General features: G+C 36.1%; 2 protein-coding genes across 2 annotated transcripts; one reads left to right on the top strand and one right to left on the bottom strand.

The window, feature by feature from the left end:
* Positions 1-1,391: 1,391 nt before the first annotated feature.
* LOC143600537 (QWRF motif-containing protein 2-like) lies at positions 1,392-4,551 on the top strand. The gene is made up of 6 exons (XM_077078201.1): positions 1,392-2,450; positions 2,547-2,666; positions 2,902-3,018; positions 3,777-3,872; positions 4,002-4,109; positions 4,362-4,551. The coding sequence occupies exons 1-6, from the start codon at positions 1,392-1,394 to the stop codon at positions 4,413-4,415; spliced, it is 1,554 nt and encodes a 517-aa protein (XP_076934316.1). The 3' UTR covers positions 4,416-4,551.
* A 5,808-nt stretch (positions 4,552-10,359) lies between these two features.
* On the bottom strand, positions 10,360-11,057 carry LOC143600530 (LOB domain-containing protein 37-like). The gene is made up of 2 exons (XM_077078194.1): positions 10,874-11,057; positions 10,360-10,649 (listed from the first exon to the last, which is right to left on the bottom strand). Exons 1-2 carry the CDS (start codon positions 11,055-11,057, stop codon positions 10,360-10,362), a joined length of 474 nt encoding a protein of 157 aa, XP_076934309.1.
* Between the last annotated feature and the right edge of the window lie 6,366 nt (positions 11,058-17,423).

The raw sequence follows: 17,423 nt of genomic DNA, 5'->3' as shown, positions 1-17,423 counted from the left end.
CCCCAGCTTTGGTAAGTGGGGTAGTGTTCGTAAAATTTACTTCACTTGCCCCGGCTTCGGTAGCCGGGGTAGTGTTTGTAAAAACTGTGTTGCCGGTATTCCCCCCAGTAGCTGGGGTTGTGGTTACCGGAATTTCTCTAACCATCTTTGTAAAAGTTTGAAAAAACTGGAGAAAATGTAATTCTAGCTTTATGCACGGATGGCGCCAATGAAGAAACACTAACCAAACCCCTGACAGATTACTGGTAACCTGGGGGTTGGATAGCTGTTTCCCACGAGGGGTTAGACCCTTGGAAGATGGTTCTTCTGATAACCTGCAAAACAGACACCGTGAGCTCGTCACTGAGAAGAGGGGGGGGGGGGTTCCTCCTTGTGACCACCCTCCGGCGTGAGAATCAGACTAGATTGCTCTTTAAATATAAAAGTATATTAAGAGATTGCTAGAGCAGATATCAGGTATATTATGATGATATAAGATAATGTAATGTGTTGAGATGATCATACCATTTGGGGTATTTATAGCCGAAGGTAGGTTTCCAAGGAGGTATGGCCGGCTGCCACAGTGTTCCTGTTCATCAACAGTAGCCTACGCACGTGCCCTGCTGGTAGTTGGTGGGTAGGCAGCGGCTGATAGTGACCAGGCCTGCTGTATACTATTCCCTTTCCACCAACTGCCGGCTACGCACGTGGTATGACAGTAGTTGGTGAGTAGGCAGCGGCTAATAGTGATACAGTACAGGAGCATGCTGCTCGCCATACTGTATCAGTGAGCTGTCGTATCTCTGATCAGATCTTTCGCCCATACCTCGTCAGGTACAGTAAAAGATCCTTCAGTATACAGACTGGCTTATTTGGGCGGGAGTATTCCCCCTCCCGCCTCTGTGCGGGATTGCTCCCGGCTTTGCTCATTCCTTCAGGTGACACTGAATGATCGAGAGCTAAGTGCCTTGTGCGTGTAGCCATGCTGCGCGGGTGGCCTTCCCTAATGGCTTGTATCCGAGGCTGCGGGGACAGGCGGAATCCTTCACCATTGGGAGGCTTTTCCTGCGGGACCAGCTTGCGTACTGCGCGTAAGGACGTCACGTCTCTGAGCATGGTTGGTCTTGCGGATCCAGTTGGTCTCTGCGCAGACGTCCCTGTTTAAGGTGAGTCTTGCGGGTCCAACTGGGCTCTGCTGGGACCTACCTCTTCACCCGGCTTAGAAAACAACCGCTTAAAAATAACAATTTAATAGTTAGGTTAACTGATTCTTCATAAAGCATTATCAGTGTTGTAGACTTCCATCCTGACTGCGGGAACTCAGCTTGGTGTTTTCATGGTTTAATTCGACAATGTGAGGTTGAGGTCAGTTTGTTAGTAAATTCAATTCAATTATATGTATGTGTCCGTCAATGATGGTTTCTGAAGCAACAACAACCAGAAACCAAACATTGTCGCCGTCCGATAAGCATATCACCGCAATCAGACCCAAATCAAGATACTTGTCTCCTTCACCTTCAATTTCTTCCAATTCAAATTCATTACGCACAGTAACACCTTCCAGAAGGTCCCCATCTCCTTTAATTTCAAGAAACTCGACTACTCCGGCAGTAAAACGGTCACTTTCCGTCGACCGCCGGCCACCGGACGGCGGTGCCGGTGCCACGTCGACAAGAAGTGTATCGGTTTCTTTTCAAGGTGCATCCTTTTCTCTACCAATCACTAAAACCAAAATCACCCATCATCAATCACCTGCCTTTATTCGAAATGGTGATCATGTTGAGAATGCTAAACCCATGGATCACCACCGCTGGCCCGGTAGAACCCGACAACCAAACGCCACCGTTTTATCCAAGACTTCCACTTTAGATTGTTCAAATGGGGTAATTAGGGAGTCGGTTTATGTTTTAAACCCTTATAAACATAACCCAGATGGGAATTCGGTTAAAGATTCGTATTCGGATACGGATAGTGTGTCTTCTGGTAGCACTTCAGGTGTTCAAGAAAACGGGCCGACCCGTTTACGAGTCGGGCATAGTGGGATTACTGTGTCACCAAAGTTTTGGCAAGACACTAATAGTAGAACGAGGAGGTTGCAGGATCAAAGCTCACCGCTTTCAAAAAATTTGAATTCGAAAAGATTCTCGAGTGATAATAATCCTTTATCGTCAGCAAGAACAACGGCTTCACCGAATCGAATAAGACCGTCGTCACCAAATAAGATTGTGATGACACCATCACCGAAGAGAATGATTAGTCCTCGTAGACGTTCGGTTTCTGGAATTGACAATAATGTTAGTGAGATGCCATCGGTACTTAGTTTTGCGGTTGATGTTAGAAGAGGAAAAGTGAGTCAAAATCTGTTTCTTGATGCACATGTTTTGAGGCTTTTGTATAATCGGCTATTGCAGTGGCGTTTTGTGAATGCTAGGAATGAAGATATAGTATTGAAGCAAAAACTTGGCGTTGAGGTATGATCGTTTTAAGAAGATATATTATTTTGGTTTTAAAATGGTTTTTTTGGATGTATTGATGTTTGTTTTTGAAGTCAGTTTTATGTTGTTTAGGAAAATCTATGGAATGCGTGGATTACTATCTCGGGTTTGCGTGATTCGGTGACGAGAAAAAGACATAGATTGCAACTTTTGAGGCAAAAGCTGAAATTAGCATCGCTTCTTAAGGCACAAGTAAGTTTATTCGTGTATTGTATCTGATGCAATGCGTTTAGGTTTAATCATAAACATGCTCTGGTAAATGGCTAAATGCAAGTGTTAACAAAATGCATAAATACTAAATACCCAAAAGTTATGCTGTTTTCAGAAAGTGTTTGTTGTTGTCATGAAATTTAAATAAATTTAGCATGGATTATTAAATGAATTTAGAGTGTATATTTTTAGCAATTGTTTCGTTGAATAAATGTAGATGGGTTTTCTCGAAGATTGGGGTTATTTAGACAAAAACCATTCGATTTCATGGCTTGGAGCCATTGAAGCTTTGAAGGCTAGCACCCTTCGTCTTCCTGTTGCTGCAGGAGCAACAGTATGTGCCTTTTCTACTCTATGTAATCATTACATATATTTCCCTTATTTCATCGAACAACCCAAAATTCAGTTATTTCAACTACATTAAATGATCTTTCAAATTGGTCAAGACTCTCTAGTTTATGGCCGCTTCTCTATGGTACCAGTTGTTGCTTCATTGAATTTGCTTCACTAATAGGCTCACGATTCGACTTTGATCGTTATGGACTAGTACCAAGATCGAGCCCTAGACAAGCGGACCTTATTTTAACAGCCGGAACAGTAACAATGAAAATGATTTGAGAATTTAGAATTCAAAACTTGATGACGATGTTTTTCAAGAACTCAAAAGATCAAAACTTGATAAAACATTTTTCAAGAACTCAAAAGATCAAGTCTATATGATGGAGTTTTCAAGAACTCAAAGATCAAAACTTATGGCGGTGTTTTTCAACTACTCAAAAGATCAAAACTTTGATTGTACATTTTTCAATAACTAAAAAGTTTCAACTTATAAGAAATCAAAAGATCAAAACTGTACGATAGTTTTTTAAGATCTCAAAGATTAAAACTTGATGATGGTGTTTTCAATAACTCAAAAGATTTCAAAAACCCAAAAATATTGAAACTTTATGGGATTTTTCAAGAACTCAAAGACCAAAACTTTGTTATTTGGTGTTTTTCAAGTAGCGACAAGATCAGAACTTTATGATGTTGTTTATCAAGATCTCAAAAGATCAATACTATATGATGATGAATTGATGATGATCTTGCTAGGTTGACCTTCAAAGCATGAAAGATGCCATAAATTCAGCACTGGATGTGATGCAGGCAATGGGTTCATCTTCATTAATGAACTCTCTTTGTTTACAGGTTTTGTGTTTCACTTATACCTTTTCTACAACTGCAATTCAAAGTTATAAATAAAATGTTATTTTTAGAGGAGTCGTATTCAAACCAAGTAGCAGCAGGTGGACATAAACACATGATGTGGATTTTCAGGTTGAAGAAGTGAATTTATTGGTGACCAAAATTGTAAAAGTGTCTGGAAAAGAGGGTGCTTTGCTTAGGGTTTGCAAAGATTTCTTATCCGTTTTATCCGCCCTCAAGGTAAATTTATAAAAGTATTAATTATAGGTGATGATTTGAAATCATAAATAGTTAAAAATATTTAGCTTAGAATATGTAAGGCCCACTTGATGTAGCACGTTTGCAGGAGCGCATTGCTGTTTGGCATTAATCATTTAGAGAATTAGGATCAAATAAGAAGTTAAATATATGTGAATCTGGTGTATGATGTGAATGAGTTTGGTTCTCATGATTATCCATTACTTTGTCTAATTACAGTAATACCCTTCGCAGGTAAAGGATTGTAGTTTGAGAACACATATGTTACAAACGAGTCGATGCTGCTGATGAAAAATCGTTAACATTCCATCAAAATTATCGGTAATAACTAATAACTTGCTGATCTCCCGCTTTCCCCTTTGTGGTTTGGTTTTTCTTCTTTTGGCGGGAGTTGCTTGTTGTATTTCGTCTTTTAACAAATGTAACCAACTGTATGCAATATGTATATATAAACATTCATATATCTTAATTTATGATTTTTTTAGATCCTCTTGTATCTAAAACCTTAGATATGTGCTCCCTACACACAAGTAGGAATGGTGCAGTTGTACCAATCTGCACTAGTGCACCTGCAGTGGAATAGTTGGATTTTTTTTTTCAAATTAGTAGGTTTTATCAAAAGAAGGTGGGTTCTAGGTGTCTGATAAGAGTGTTAATGGGTTTTAGGTGTTCCTTTATCTAAGATGGAACTAATCTAATGGCACGCCAAGTCAGCGGTGACGTGCAAGTTGGAGATGACTGGGTCCGCCATCTGAGATGGAGGGATCCAAGATTCCTCCCTTCTATCTCTTGGCAACTTAACATGAAATCCTTCACCTGAGTTGGAGGGATTGAACTCCATATTTTCATTTTTAGCAAGCACATGTATAATAAAAAAAACATATGAAATGTCACAGGGTAACTTGAAAATGAGTGAAACCCTTCATATGAGATGGTGGGATTGAACTCCAAAATTTCAATTTGGCACACTCACAGGTGTGGTCTTGGTCACATGGCGTACACACTATTTTGAAGAACAGTGACGAGAGATTCTATAAGTGTGAGCTTTTATGACATACATATGTCTAAGTTTTCAATTGATGGTATACAACCTTACATCATAAATTCTTAATGGCGATTTGTATTTGTGGTCAGTATGTTGTTGTTTGCACATCCTGGACCAATCGCAATCTTGGACGTTGATTCTATTCATGTCCACGCTTTGTAAGAACCTTAATTTTCATTGTTAATTCATTTGCCATTTTTTAAAATTTAATATGCTTTACAGGGTCCCACACGTCAAAACTTTCTAGGTTGGATAGACCAGCCCATATGCGATCGTGCTGTAGCCATTATTCCTAGACTTTTGCGTTCTAAAAACAAGCTATAATTTGAAGGTACCGTACTTCAAGCAAAGAACCGTTTGAAGAACATCATCATCTTTATCTTGTTACTATGTCATAAACATGGACTTCAATCCTTCCATCTCATATGAAGGGTTCACTCATTTTCAAGTTAACTTCTATGGCATCTAATATGTTTTTTTTTTGTTATACGTACGCTTGCTGAAAATGAAAATATGGAGTTTGATCCCTCCATCTCGGATGGAGGATGTCCTGTTAAGCTGGCATGTGGCGCAAGCGCAAATGATGCATCTTGGATCCCTCCATCTCAGATGACGAATCCAGTCATCTTCAACTTACACTCCATCGTTGACTTGGCGTGCCATTAGATCAGTTCCTCCATCTCAGATAGAGGAACACCTAAAACCTATTAACACTCATGTCAACACCGAAAACCCACTTTCTTTTGGTAAAACGTACTAGTTTGAAAAAAAAATCGGAATAGTTGTGAGTTGTGGACGTATGTATATTATGAATAGAAAATGTTATAGTAATAAGTAAATAAAATAGATATCTTCGGTCATCTCCCATCCAAAGGGTTAAAAACACTAATTTCTTTTGCAACCATAAAATTTTTGTTAACATATTCTAATATTTTTCGTATTATCATCATTTTTATGATAAAATTCTTTTAATGCTAAACGGCTTTTTAACTTTTTATTATTTCAAATAAACTATATATTAAAATTAAAAAAAAACATATCTTTTAGAAATAAATAACAAAAGTTACACAATTAAAAAGAACACAATAAAAATGAAATAATTTATTCAATTATAAAACATAAATATAATTAGTTATGAAGAGACTTGATAAGTTTCACCGTCTAGTAAACATTAAACCTCTATAGTTGGTTGAAATCATGGTTGGGGCTCCATGTTTGTAAATTGATGGATTTTCCTTGTTACCATCATCAACCAACCAATAAGACATCACATGATTTTTATTATATGCAATCTTATTAATTAACATAATGCATGCATACGTTATGCCGCTTAATCACTTATTATAAGTCAAGCTCCAAGTTTTTGTTGGGTCTCGTATAATTCCCTATCTAGCTTGGAGGATACTGAAGTCCGAAGGTTCTCTTGACATCCAATCTTGCATGACAAGGTTTTCCAAATGATTAAACATCTTTTCTTGTATATATATAATGTTTTTTTTTTTCTTTTGGAAATATAGCCATTGGGAATTAAATAAAAATAATTCATAAATATTCATAAATTTATATACATATGATGCAAGCTGAGTTGAGAGTGACTGTTTCTCCCGGCCATTGTGGTCCAAATTGTAAAAATCGGAGTTGTAATTTGTCTGGATGGGCTTTAATGCGATGTAGTTTTTTAGCCCAATATATAATAAAGTACGCTCACTTAAGAAGAGGTACAGACAACTTGGGCCCACATTTGAATCCTAAGTTGCCTCCTGGGTGGATGCAAAGGTCAATTAGATTTTATGGCCCAACCTAGAGGTGCACAAATCGGTTTTTTTGAAAAAACCGGTTCGGTTATTAACCGGACCGGTTTTTTTTGTCCAGAAAAAAACCGGTTCGGTTAATAACCGGACCGGTTATTAACCGGTTTTTATTGCTGAAAACTCAAACCGGCCAAACCGGTTTGGACCGGTTTAAAAACCGGTTAGAACCGGTTATTAAACCGGTTTTTTATAACCGGTTTTTAATAACCGGTCTAACCGGTTAACCGGTTTTTTTTTTTTTTTTTTTTTTTTTTTTTTTTTTTTTTTTTCTTTTCTTTAGGGTTTAGGGTTTAGGGTTTCGTTGTTAGCATTCTTTGCTTGGAAGATTAAAAACACATAACTTTCATTTATAGCTTTTACATTAAAAATACAAACATTAAATCGTTATCGCATATTCGTAACTCAAAAATACAAACATTAAAGAATGCTTAGACACGATTACATTAACAAGTTGATGTTTGTTACTCATTTTCTTCGCTACCCGATCCCGAGCTATTCCTTAGGTAATCGTCGTACGCGGCTTCTTCATCGGTCATTGGTTGAATGTGTCCTTGATTGACCTCGTCTTCATACAAGGCCGCCTCATAGTCCATTTCCCCCTCGAGTGAGCGTTGATGTTGTGCCCTGTCTAAAGAGTCCAAGTAATCCTTGTAGCAAATCGACATCTCTACAGCTGCTGGAGTGAGTCGAGTCCTCCTAATCGATATAACCCTGCCAGAAACAGAAAAAGCAGACTCCGAAGCTACCGTGGAAGCTTGGACCGTTAGTAAATCTTTGGCCATGGCGGCGAGGATCGGAAACTCATCCTCCTTACCTCTCCACCAAGCCAGCAAATCAAGACTTCTAAATTCATCCGGAGTCATGTGTTTCACAAAGTTGGTACCACCATACCTTCCAAGTTCACTGCTTGGGGTGTTTACCCTTTGACGTTTACCGGCGTCTTCCCAAATCATGTAGTACATCCCCATTTCAAGGTCGGTTTGGGATTGGGATTGGGCAACAGCTCTTAACGAGTCATGAATTTGGGAAGACGACCCGTGTTTTGTAAGGTAAACATCATACATGTTTGCCAATGTGGTGTTGAAATCATTCTTTAAAGTTTGGCTATAATAGGGGTTTTGATCGTCGTTTAACCCTAGCTCATCACAAATTTTTTCTATTAAAGCTTCAACACCACCAACATTGATGCAAGGGTTTAACGCAGCCGCACAGGTCAAAACAGCGGGTAGTTGTTGAAAATATTTTATAAATTTTTCTTTCATTTTTGCACCCATATCAAAATAAGGTGCACCCCTACAATGAATTTCAGTCAACTTTGTGCACATGACAGCAATTTTTGGTAAAGCAATGGGACTTGTTGGATAGTAAACCCCGGATAAACTAGTTGTGCAAGATTTAAAAATTTGAAGAACCTCCGTAACGATCTCAATCAATAACCAGTTTCTAGGATCGTACGGTGCACATTTACCCCTACTTGACATTATTTGATGAAACGCAACTAGTGATTCTTTTTGTTGGATGGCTTTCTCAAACATATCACAAGTCGAGTTCCATCTTGTTGGACAATCCCAATTGGGCCCCAACCATTGACAATTAGCTTCATCACAAAATTTTTTGTATCTTGAAAATGTTTTATTGTTGCTAAAAACATCTCGTAACATTCTTTTAAAATTGTTTCTTTGCGTTTCGATCACGTTTAACCCATCTTGCACGGCCAAGTTGATAATATGTGCAATGCATCGGCTATGAAAAAACGCTCCATCACAAATAGGTTTATACTTTAATTTTAAATGGCCAACCGCGGCCGTATTGTTGGACGCGTTATCAAACGATATTGAAAAGATTTTATCTTCAATCTTGTATTGTCGAATGACTTTATCCAAGAGTTTAAAAATATTTCTACCCGTGTGCGGGTAATCAAACAATTGAAACGCAACGGTTCGTTTCATCATTTGCCACGACCGGGGGTCAACCCAATGAGCCGTCACACAAATGTATGAGTCGGGCGAACCATTAGGTACCGACCACACATCCGTTGTTAAGTTCACACCAGTTTGTAAGTTTGAAAAGTATGAAATTAGTTCGGATTTAGCGTTTTTCCATGCTTTAAGCATATCTCTTCTAAGGGTCGAACGACTTACGTGTTGGTAGCGTGGTTGAACATACTTTTGCATCATCTCCGTGAATTGAGGGTTGTCGAAGTGGTTGAAAGGAAGTGATTGTTGAATCACAAAGTTGCCAAACTGTTGACGTACCGCTTCAAGGTCGTACGTAAACACCGTTCCTTGATTCGTCATCTCCGGCTGCGAACTACTTCCGGATTCGTCCTTCAAGACCTTGCAAGAGGGCCTTTCTACATGAGCTCTTAAACTGGAGTTTGCTTCTTTGTTATAAAACTTCAAACAATGTTTGCATCTAGCTTTTTGGGTTCCGTTAGACATTTCGCATAGGTCGAAATGTTGCCAAATATCTTGGTTTCGTTTCGTGGGGATGACCCGAACGACGGTTTCTCCCGTGTTCGAGGCACCCATGTTGACCGATGAAGCAGCACTTTGGGAGGCCATGATAATCGACTACGAATTAAGAGTGGTATACTCGAGTATGAAATAAACGACTACGAAAGAAGAGCGTTTGGAGTTATAATCGCGTATGAAATAAACGTTTAGAGCTTTTGGAGTTGTATAATCAAGTGTGATCTAACCAATACCCAACCTAAACTATATATAGATGTTTGTGGGGGTAAAAAAACCAAAAAAACGGCTAAAAAAACGGGCAAAAAAAAAAAAAACGGCTATAAAGCCGTTTGGTAACGTTCGAAAACCGGTTTAACCGGTTAACCGGTTATTAAAAAACCGGTTAACCGGTTTTTTTATAACGGCTATAAACCGGTTATTTTAAAAACCGGTTAACCGGTTTTTTAATAACCGGTTATTAAAAAAAACCGGTTTTTTTTATAACCGGTTATAAAACCGGTTTTGGCTCCAAAAAGTATAACCGATACGTAAACCGGTTACGTAAACCGGTCAAACCGGTTTTTAAAAAAACCGGTTTTTAAAAAACCGGTTTTCCGGTTAACCGCCCAAACCGGTTCCGTAACCGGTTTTTTTGAACACCTCTAGCCCAACCCCGAAACCAAATTAACTGCATAGCTTCGGTTATTTCTTTAACTAATGAAATAGTAGTGGTCTCGTGGATGTCTTATGTTATATTCCATCCTACACACAAAGTTACAAAACTATATATGTGCTCATTGTTTTTGTAATTAATGAAATGCTCTATTAATTCAAATGAAACTTAATACAAATCTAAACGGCATATACAGTTAGTTATATACATCACATGTTTTTTCTTAAATATAAATTCCAACTAATTACTCTTAAACAAAGAGATTCAGAAGCTTTGTTTCACTACAAACACTTTCCCTCGTAGTCGTTTCCGACACATCCGACGAGTCCATCGCCATCCACTGCTTTCTACTTTCATCTCCAACTGGGGTCTGTCTGACTGAAAACGGTTCTGGCATTGCGTGTATGGTTCCACCTCGGAGTACCGTCTCAGCTGCTGATTGACACACGTGCCACTTTCCCGTCGACAGCAGTCCCACCGCACCATTCACCGGATTCACCGTCCGCCCACACGCTTCCAACAATAGAGATTCAAACAAAGCTGAACAGGCAAACATACAATCAAATTAATCTATGTAATAAGTCATGTTATTTATAATTTATAGGCTAGCTAAATTTTCGAATCTCAACAATTAATTATGCATTGGAACCTATAGTATTATTATTACTAGGGGTTTAGTACTGGAACTCAAATTATTATAGGTTTCAATATTATGAAGCAAAGACCTCATTTTTAAAATATAAGATAGGATACAATATAGTTACCAGGTCGTTGGTGGTCAGGGACAGCGGAAAGGAGAGACATAAGGGCAGCACGGCCAAAGAATTTGGCTACAAACACGGTGGCGTTGGCCTGACCTTGTGGTGTTTCTATGGCAGTGAGGCTTTGCCTGAGAATGCAACTTTCGTTGCAGCCCTTCCAAAGAACTTTGCAGCCATTACAACTCATGATGACTCGGTACAAGTTGATCTCTTTTGACCATGTAACAATCGCACATAGGTGTGAACTGAGGGAGTTTGGTTTGGAGGTGTACATGTTATATATATAGAGGAGGGCGTGTTTAAAAAATCCGAATCCAAATGTCTAGACGAATTATCCAAAAATCTAATATGAATTATCTGAAAAGGTCGGATATCCGAATTTTTAGAATTGAATTCAAATAATGATTTTGAAATTTTTCGGATATTCAGATTATCCTAAATAACCTAGATGCCTTTTAAAATTTTATTATAGAATGAACATTTATTAGAAATTTAAAATATTTTGAATAAATTTTAGATATCTTAAATCTTATCTTAATCTTAATATTAAAATACTAATAAAAGAAAATGTTAAACTTAGGTGTCAGGCCCACATTTCAACTAATTCCTAATCTCTCATCTCTTTCATTCTAGCTATTCATGGGTCATGGGTCAAACCATTTTGTCAAATGCGTCATAACATAGTATGGATTATATTCATTATTGAATCAGAGTTAACTACACAACTTTAGTACTTTTTGTAAATCAACACCTGGTGTTTCCAAAATCATGCTATTTTAGTACTTTTCGTTAACTCAGTTTGAGTTTTCTATTAAGTCTACATTAAATTTATTCACAAGTATTTTGAGAATCACAACTGAAATAACAAACCTTATTTATCTTTATCATTTGATATTACGCGGGTTCAAAAGCTAGTTTCGGATATTTTTTCGAGAGGAAAGATAGAAGCTTTGAGTTATTGCAAGTTTGCAACATATCATGCTAAATAAATATTACATTGAATACTTTAATTTAATTATATAAAAATTTTAAATGATATATGAAGTTAACCATGGTTATGTATAAAGTGCTGCGGGTGAACGCTCCAGGGTGTTGGGCACTTGTAGGTTCAGTTATGTTCCTCCACTGTCTTTGGAATCATTTGTTTTGGATAAACCTACGGCATGTCAGTCCAATATTTACCACAAACGACTAAACTTATATACTAAAATCAAACAATTTGGATATATACGTCCTTTGGAGACCATGGAGGGATAAAGACTACACCCTTTCAATCGTCCTCGTTAGCTCTGACTCTTATTTCACTTTCTTTCCATTTATATTTTACTAGCTTTTGAACCCGTGTATTACAGGGTTTTGTCAAATGATAAAGATGAATAAAGTTTGTTATTTCAGTTGTGATTCTCAAAATACTTGTGAATTAATTTAATGTAGACTTAATAGAAAACACAAACAGAGTTAACGAAAAGTACTAAAATAGCATGATTTTGAAAACACCAGGTGTTGATTTGCAGTTGTGTAGTTGGTCAAATCTTAAGTATGAAAATGACACTTGATTCAATAATGAATATAATCCATACTATGTTATGACCCATTTGACAAAATGGTTTGACCCATGACCCATGAATAGCTAGAATGAATGAGATGAGAGATTAGGAATTAGTTGGAATATGGGCTTGACACCTAAGTTTAACATTTTCTTTTATTAGTATTTTAAGATTTAAGATAAGATTTAAGATTTAAGATTAAGATTAAGATAAGACATCCAACATCCATCTTTCCACTTAACCCTTTTTTTCCTATAAAACATAATATATTTAAACATCTTATTAATAAATAATATATAAAAGTTAAACGTATGTGCTATGATCAAATTGGAAATTTCAGTTCAGCCATTTTTTGATTACCTCAACGAGCACACTAGTTTCCTCTGATTTGCAGTCATTGATTGACTCGACGACCCTAGGTCTGTATAACACGGCTATAGATCCGCATACTAGGGCTATTCGCTCACATGCAAGAGGCATTTAACAACTATACGTTTGTATATCATAACTATATGCCCGTATATCAGATCTAAACATTCATGTACCACGACTGCAGATGCACATGTTGTTTTTATAGATACAAGACAAAATGATTGATGGGACAAACAGTTACCTTCATACAACCCCTCTTTAGGGGGTTATGACTTTTTGACCTTTTCAAAGGTAGATTAGGTAAAGAGTGAACTTGGTGGGAAAGGAAGGGTTAGTGCTTAATTAGAAATTTAAAATATTAGATTATTTTAAACTTCAAATATGAAGCATGAGAAAATAGGAAGGCTAAGCACAAAACCCCAAAAACATAATATTAGAGGATCCATGTCATTAAAGTCTATTGGGCCGATTGATATATACTGGGCCGACTTCTTTACTTGGCAATTGGCATAATAGTACATTTTAAGGCATGCTATTAAATTATTAATGCTAGACAATAGACAAGGCCGGTAGTGGTTTTTGCAACGTCAAAATGACATATGCATGGGCGAAATTGGGGTAATTTGCTTGATTTATAAGCTACTTAAAAATCGTTTCCAACACTACAAGAGAATTAAGAGAGAACGAAATATACATTTCTTCCTGATTAGTCCAAATGACACATTGTCCATCTTCATACACAAACTACTTTCTGCGGCCATTTTAAGTTTTGTTACCAATTCACACTTCCTCCCGTGATGCGAAATCTATACAGATATAAATGAGTGAAACCCAAGCTCAAGACCAGCTCGATAAATTTTCAAGTTCCAGATCGGCTTGTTTATTTTATTGAATATTTATTACTTCTATTTATATACACTTATAGCTAGTTTTAAACATGTAATTTATATTTATAATAGAGACAAAACTGCTGTATTTATATAAATAATAGGATTGTTTGGGCTTGAGCTCATTTATTTGATGAGCTCTAATTTAGGAGCGAGCATGTTTAAGCTCGGCTCGTTTGAAGCTTTTAACAAGCCAACTGCTAGCAGCTCATTAGATGCTTGGCTCATTTAGCCCCCTAAGAAATCAGGCCAAACATGTCGATCCAGCCAGCAAAAACTTAAACCATTTGAGATATAGGTTTCCTCATGAGTAAATATATAGTTGTATATTAAAAATCTTGATTTTAACTGAACTTGTTAAAAACCGTGAAATAACCAACGGAAAACGAACTTGGTTAGTTGGTTGCCTCTTCCTGTTGTTGGCCGGCCAGACCAGACCAACCTGTTGAACCAACAAATCTTGGATTCTTTTTTCAAAACATTGTTTTCCCTTTAAAATTAATAAAAGAAAATTTAGAAAAATAAAACATTAAAATACGAAACGTGACAGGAATAAATAAACATAGAATTAAAAGCCGTTAATGATTAATGGTAAAGCGGCAGGCATGAATATGTGGTTTTACATGTGCATTTAGGCATGAACCCACATGGGTGGTTTACAAACACATCACCATTTGGGGTGGAAAACCTAACCGGCCTTGATATATAATTATATATATCTCCTCTAAAATTATGCATACTCATTATTTTTCACTAACATATATCAAACTTTAATTATATATACTTGGTAGAGTAAAGTGTCATTTTCGTTCTTGTGTTTTGGCAAATAATGCGAATTTAGTTCAAAAAGGTTTAATTTTTTGCATATGGACCCTCCACGTTTCTCAATTCTTGCCAATTATATCCAAATCACTACCTCGTTAAATTTAATCGTTAAGTCAGGGGTAGACATGTCTTTTCACTATTTCTTTATTATATGAGTAAAGTACCAAAATCGTCCCTGAGGTTTGGTCATATTTGCGAATTTCATCAAAAAATAATTTTTTTTTCATAAGTAGACCCTTGATTTTTCCCAACCGTTTCCAATTTCGTCCAAATTGTTAACTAGGTCTAAATTCAACGTTAACTTATGGGTGTTACTGTCATTTTACATGTTTGTTTACATTATTTTTATTATGTGTTTGTTTGATGACATATATTAGGGATGAGCTCGGTACCATACCGGTACCGACCGGTACCAGTACCGAAAATCCCGATCCTGAAAATCGCAAATGTTTGGTACTGGTATTTGAGGTAAAATTCAGGAAATACTGGTACCGTACAGGTCCCGAAAACTCAAAACCTTGGTACTGACGGCACCAAATCGGTACCGGTACCAATTTTGCTCATCGCTAACATATATAACATTTCACGATTCCTATGTTTGAATCCAATATATTATCCGTTTGTTTATTTTTCTTTATTTTTAGTCATATAAGGGGTTTAGCTCAACGTAATAATAATAACAATGTAAACAAATATGTAAAAGGATAGTAACACCCCTGAGTTAACGTTAAATTTAGTCCGAGTTAACAAATTGGACAAAATTGGCAACAGTTGGGAAACATCGAGGGTCTAATTGCGAAAAAAAATATTTTTGGACGAAATTAGCAAATGTGACCAAATTTCATGGACGATTTTGGCACTGTACTTATGTAATAAAGAAAGAGTGAAAAGACATGTCCATCCCTGAGTTAACGATTCAATTTAACGAAGTTAGTGATTTCGATGTAATTGACAATAATTGGGAAACGTGGAGGGTCCATATGCAAAAAATAAACTTTTTTGACTAAATTCGCATTATTTGCCAAACCACAAGGACGAAAATGACACTTTACTCTACTGAGTATGAAGCGTATGTATATGCTTATCGATTTTATTTATTAAAAATAATTAGATATAAAATAAGAAAACATATCATTTCTTCAAAATTATCTACCTATATAATAAATCAATGGATTTTCATCAGCCATATCATACAATTGTATTGGCAAACGACAATTGGCTATAGCTCAATTCAATGAGACTAAAGTAGATGACAAATGTTTTTTATATTAATTTTTTTCTAGAAAGGAATTAGGTGATGCAATTTATTTTGTTTTTAAGCTTAAATTGAGTTAGAGTGAGGTGAAGGTTTCATTGGTAATGCATCTAGATCTGGTGTTGGTTTGTTCTATTTGCAAAGGAGGAAGATGGATAAGATGATGAAGAAATGCTACTTGTAAGTTTTCACAAAATAATTAGCTAATTTTTTTATATACTAACATTAAACACCTAATCTCAATAAATCTTTAATTTTGATTAATAGATCCATTTATCCGCAACCATTAACATCATTCTTCAACGTTTAATCAGTTTGACAAGGTATGCAATTTTATTTCTCGATTTATTGATTCTATATTAACAATAAATTTATTGGTTCTATAAAACGCAATCTTGGCGTTTTCGGGTGAGTTTTGAATCCAGCTGAGGTCTTTTATTTCAGTTTCCTTAAGTTTACTTATATTTCACATCACATTTTTTATGGGATTAACTTTCATTTATAAAACGACTTTATATGTTCCTGCTCCTTATCCTTCTCCATACACCAGTTTTTGTTTATAAGCGGTAAGGATTTTGGGTATTTTGATTACGATACGTTAGGAATCGAAGCGAACGCCCACACATTTCACAGAAAAATGTTTGGAAAATTTTAGAAAAATTATGCTCTAATCGAATAAAGATAACACTTTTTGCAAAAAATGTGAAGGTATGTTTGGTTCTTTGGGCTAAAGAGCTCATTTGTTTTTTCTTGATTGTTAATATTGAAATTTGAAATCTAATTGTCTCTTTATTTCATTTGGTCTATTATAATACATGTCATTGGGGACACCCCTTCATTGTTTTGTTTTGTAATCTATTGCTTTTTAATATCAAGTTGGTTTTGTTTAGCAGATTTGGAGGACAAGGCAGTCATAACCTATGCATTGATAATCACAGGTTTTACTTCACATGTTTAAAATTTTTAAATGTTTCGTAGGTTGATGGGTTGTTACTTACGGTTGTTTTTATGCATGATTTTCAGAGTCACATGGTGGTTGGACCAAGTTGAAGAGTGAAGATACTGATGGAGGAGTACCTGTGTTGTCCACAAGGTACAGCTTAAGCTCTTTAGGCTCGCCAATAAATAATTAAGCATGGATTGGTACAACCAAAAACAGGTGATCTAATTTTACAGGTGTAAAACACTTATTTGTCTCAGTAAAAACTAAATTCTGTTGAATCTGATAGCCAAACCTATGATGGTGTCATATATTCAAATGTGGAGTTGTCGTTTTTAATTTGTATGGCTCTTCTTATTGCTAACCCCCATTTGTATGCATGATTTAGGCTATTTATTTTGTTTATGATTTAGGCTATTTATTTTGTTTGCTTTTTAGTGGTATTTATTTTGCCTTAAGTTTTTAGCAGTATTTATTTTATTATATGTCAAATGGTTTGAAACTAAACTCTAAAAAATCATAACAATTATAAATAACAGATTTGTTGACTTTATTCTTTTAATGATCAGCCAGTAATACATACAATCAAAATTTCATATCACTTATGGTTAGATTATAACTGTTATTATAAGTTATTTGTATTTTCCATAAGCTTCATTTTATATCAGTTTCATGTTTTGATTGCATCATGTTATATCAGTTTTGATTTTTGTTCATTTTTAAATTA

This window comes from Bidens hawaiensis, unplaced genomic scaffold (assembly GCF_021521415.1).
Source record: "Bidens hawaiensis isolate Kalapana, Puna unplaced genomic scaffold, B.hawaiensis_p1.1 tig00001960_1, whole genome shotgun sequence".
Taxonomy (NCBI): domain Eukaryota; kingdom Viridiplantae; phylum Streptophyta; class Magnoliopsida; order Asterales; family Asteraceae; genus Bidens; species Bidens hawaiensis.
The sequence above is the reverse complement of the archived record's forward strand: the minus strand, read 5'-3'. Positions and strand labels throughout refer to the sequence as shown.

What these genes read in the sequence shown, in the direction of transcription:
- LOC143600537 (XM_077078201.1), top strand. Translation starts at nt 1,392, where the DNA reads ATGATGGTTTCTGAAGCAACAACAACCAGAAACCAAACATTGTCGCCG. An exon ending in AGCAAAAACTTGGCGTTGAG is followed by an intron (nt 2,451 to 2,546) that starts GTATGATCGTTT and finishes TATGTTGTTTAG; the next exon opens with GAAAATCTATGGAATGCGTG. An exon ending in TGAACTCTCTTTGTTTACAG is followed by an intron (nt 3,873 to 4,001) that starts GTTTTGTGTTTC and finishes GTGGATTTTCAG; the next exon opens with GTTGAAGAAGTGAATTTATT.
- LOC143600530 (XM_077078194.1), bottom strand. Translation starts at nt 11,057, where the DNA reads ATGAGTTGTAATGGCTGCAAAGTTCTTTGGAAGGGCTGCAACGAAAGT. An exon ending in CCCTGACCACCAACGACCTG is followed by an intron (nt 10,650 to 10,873) that starts GTAACTATATTG and finishes TTGCCTGTTCAG; the next exon opens with CTTTGTTTGAATCTCTATTG.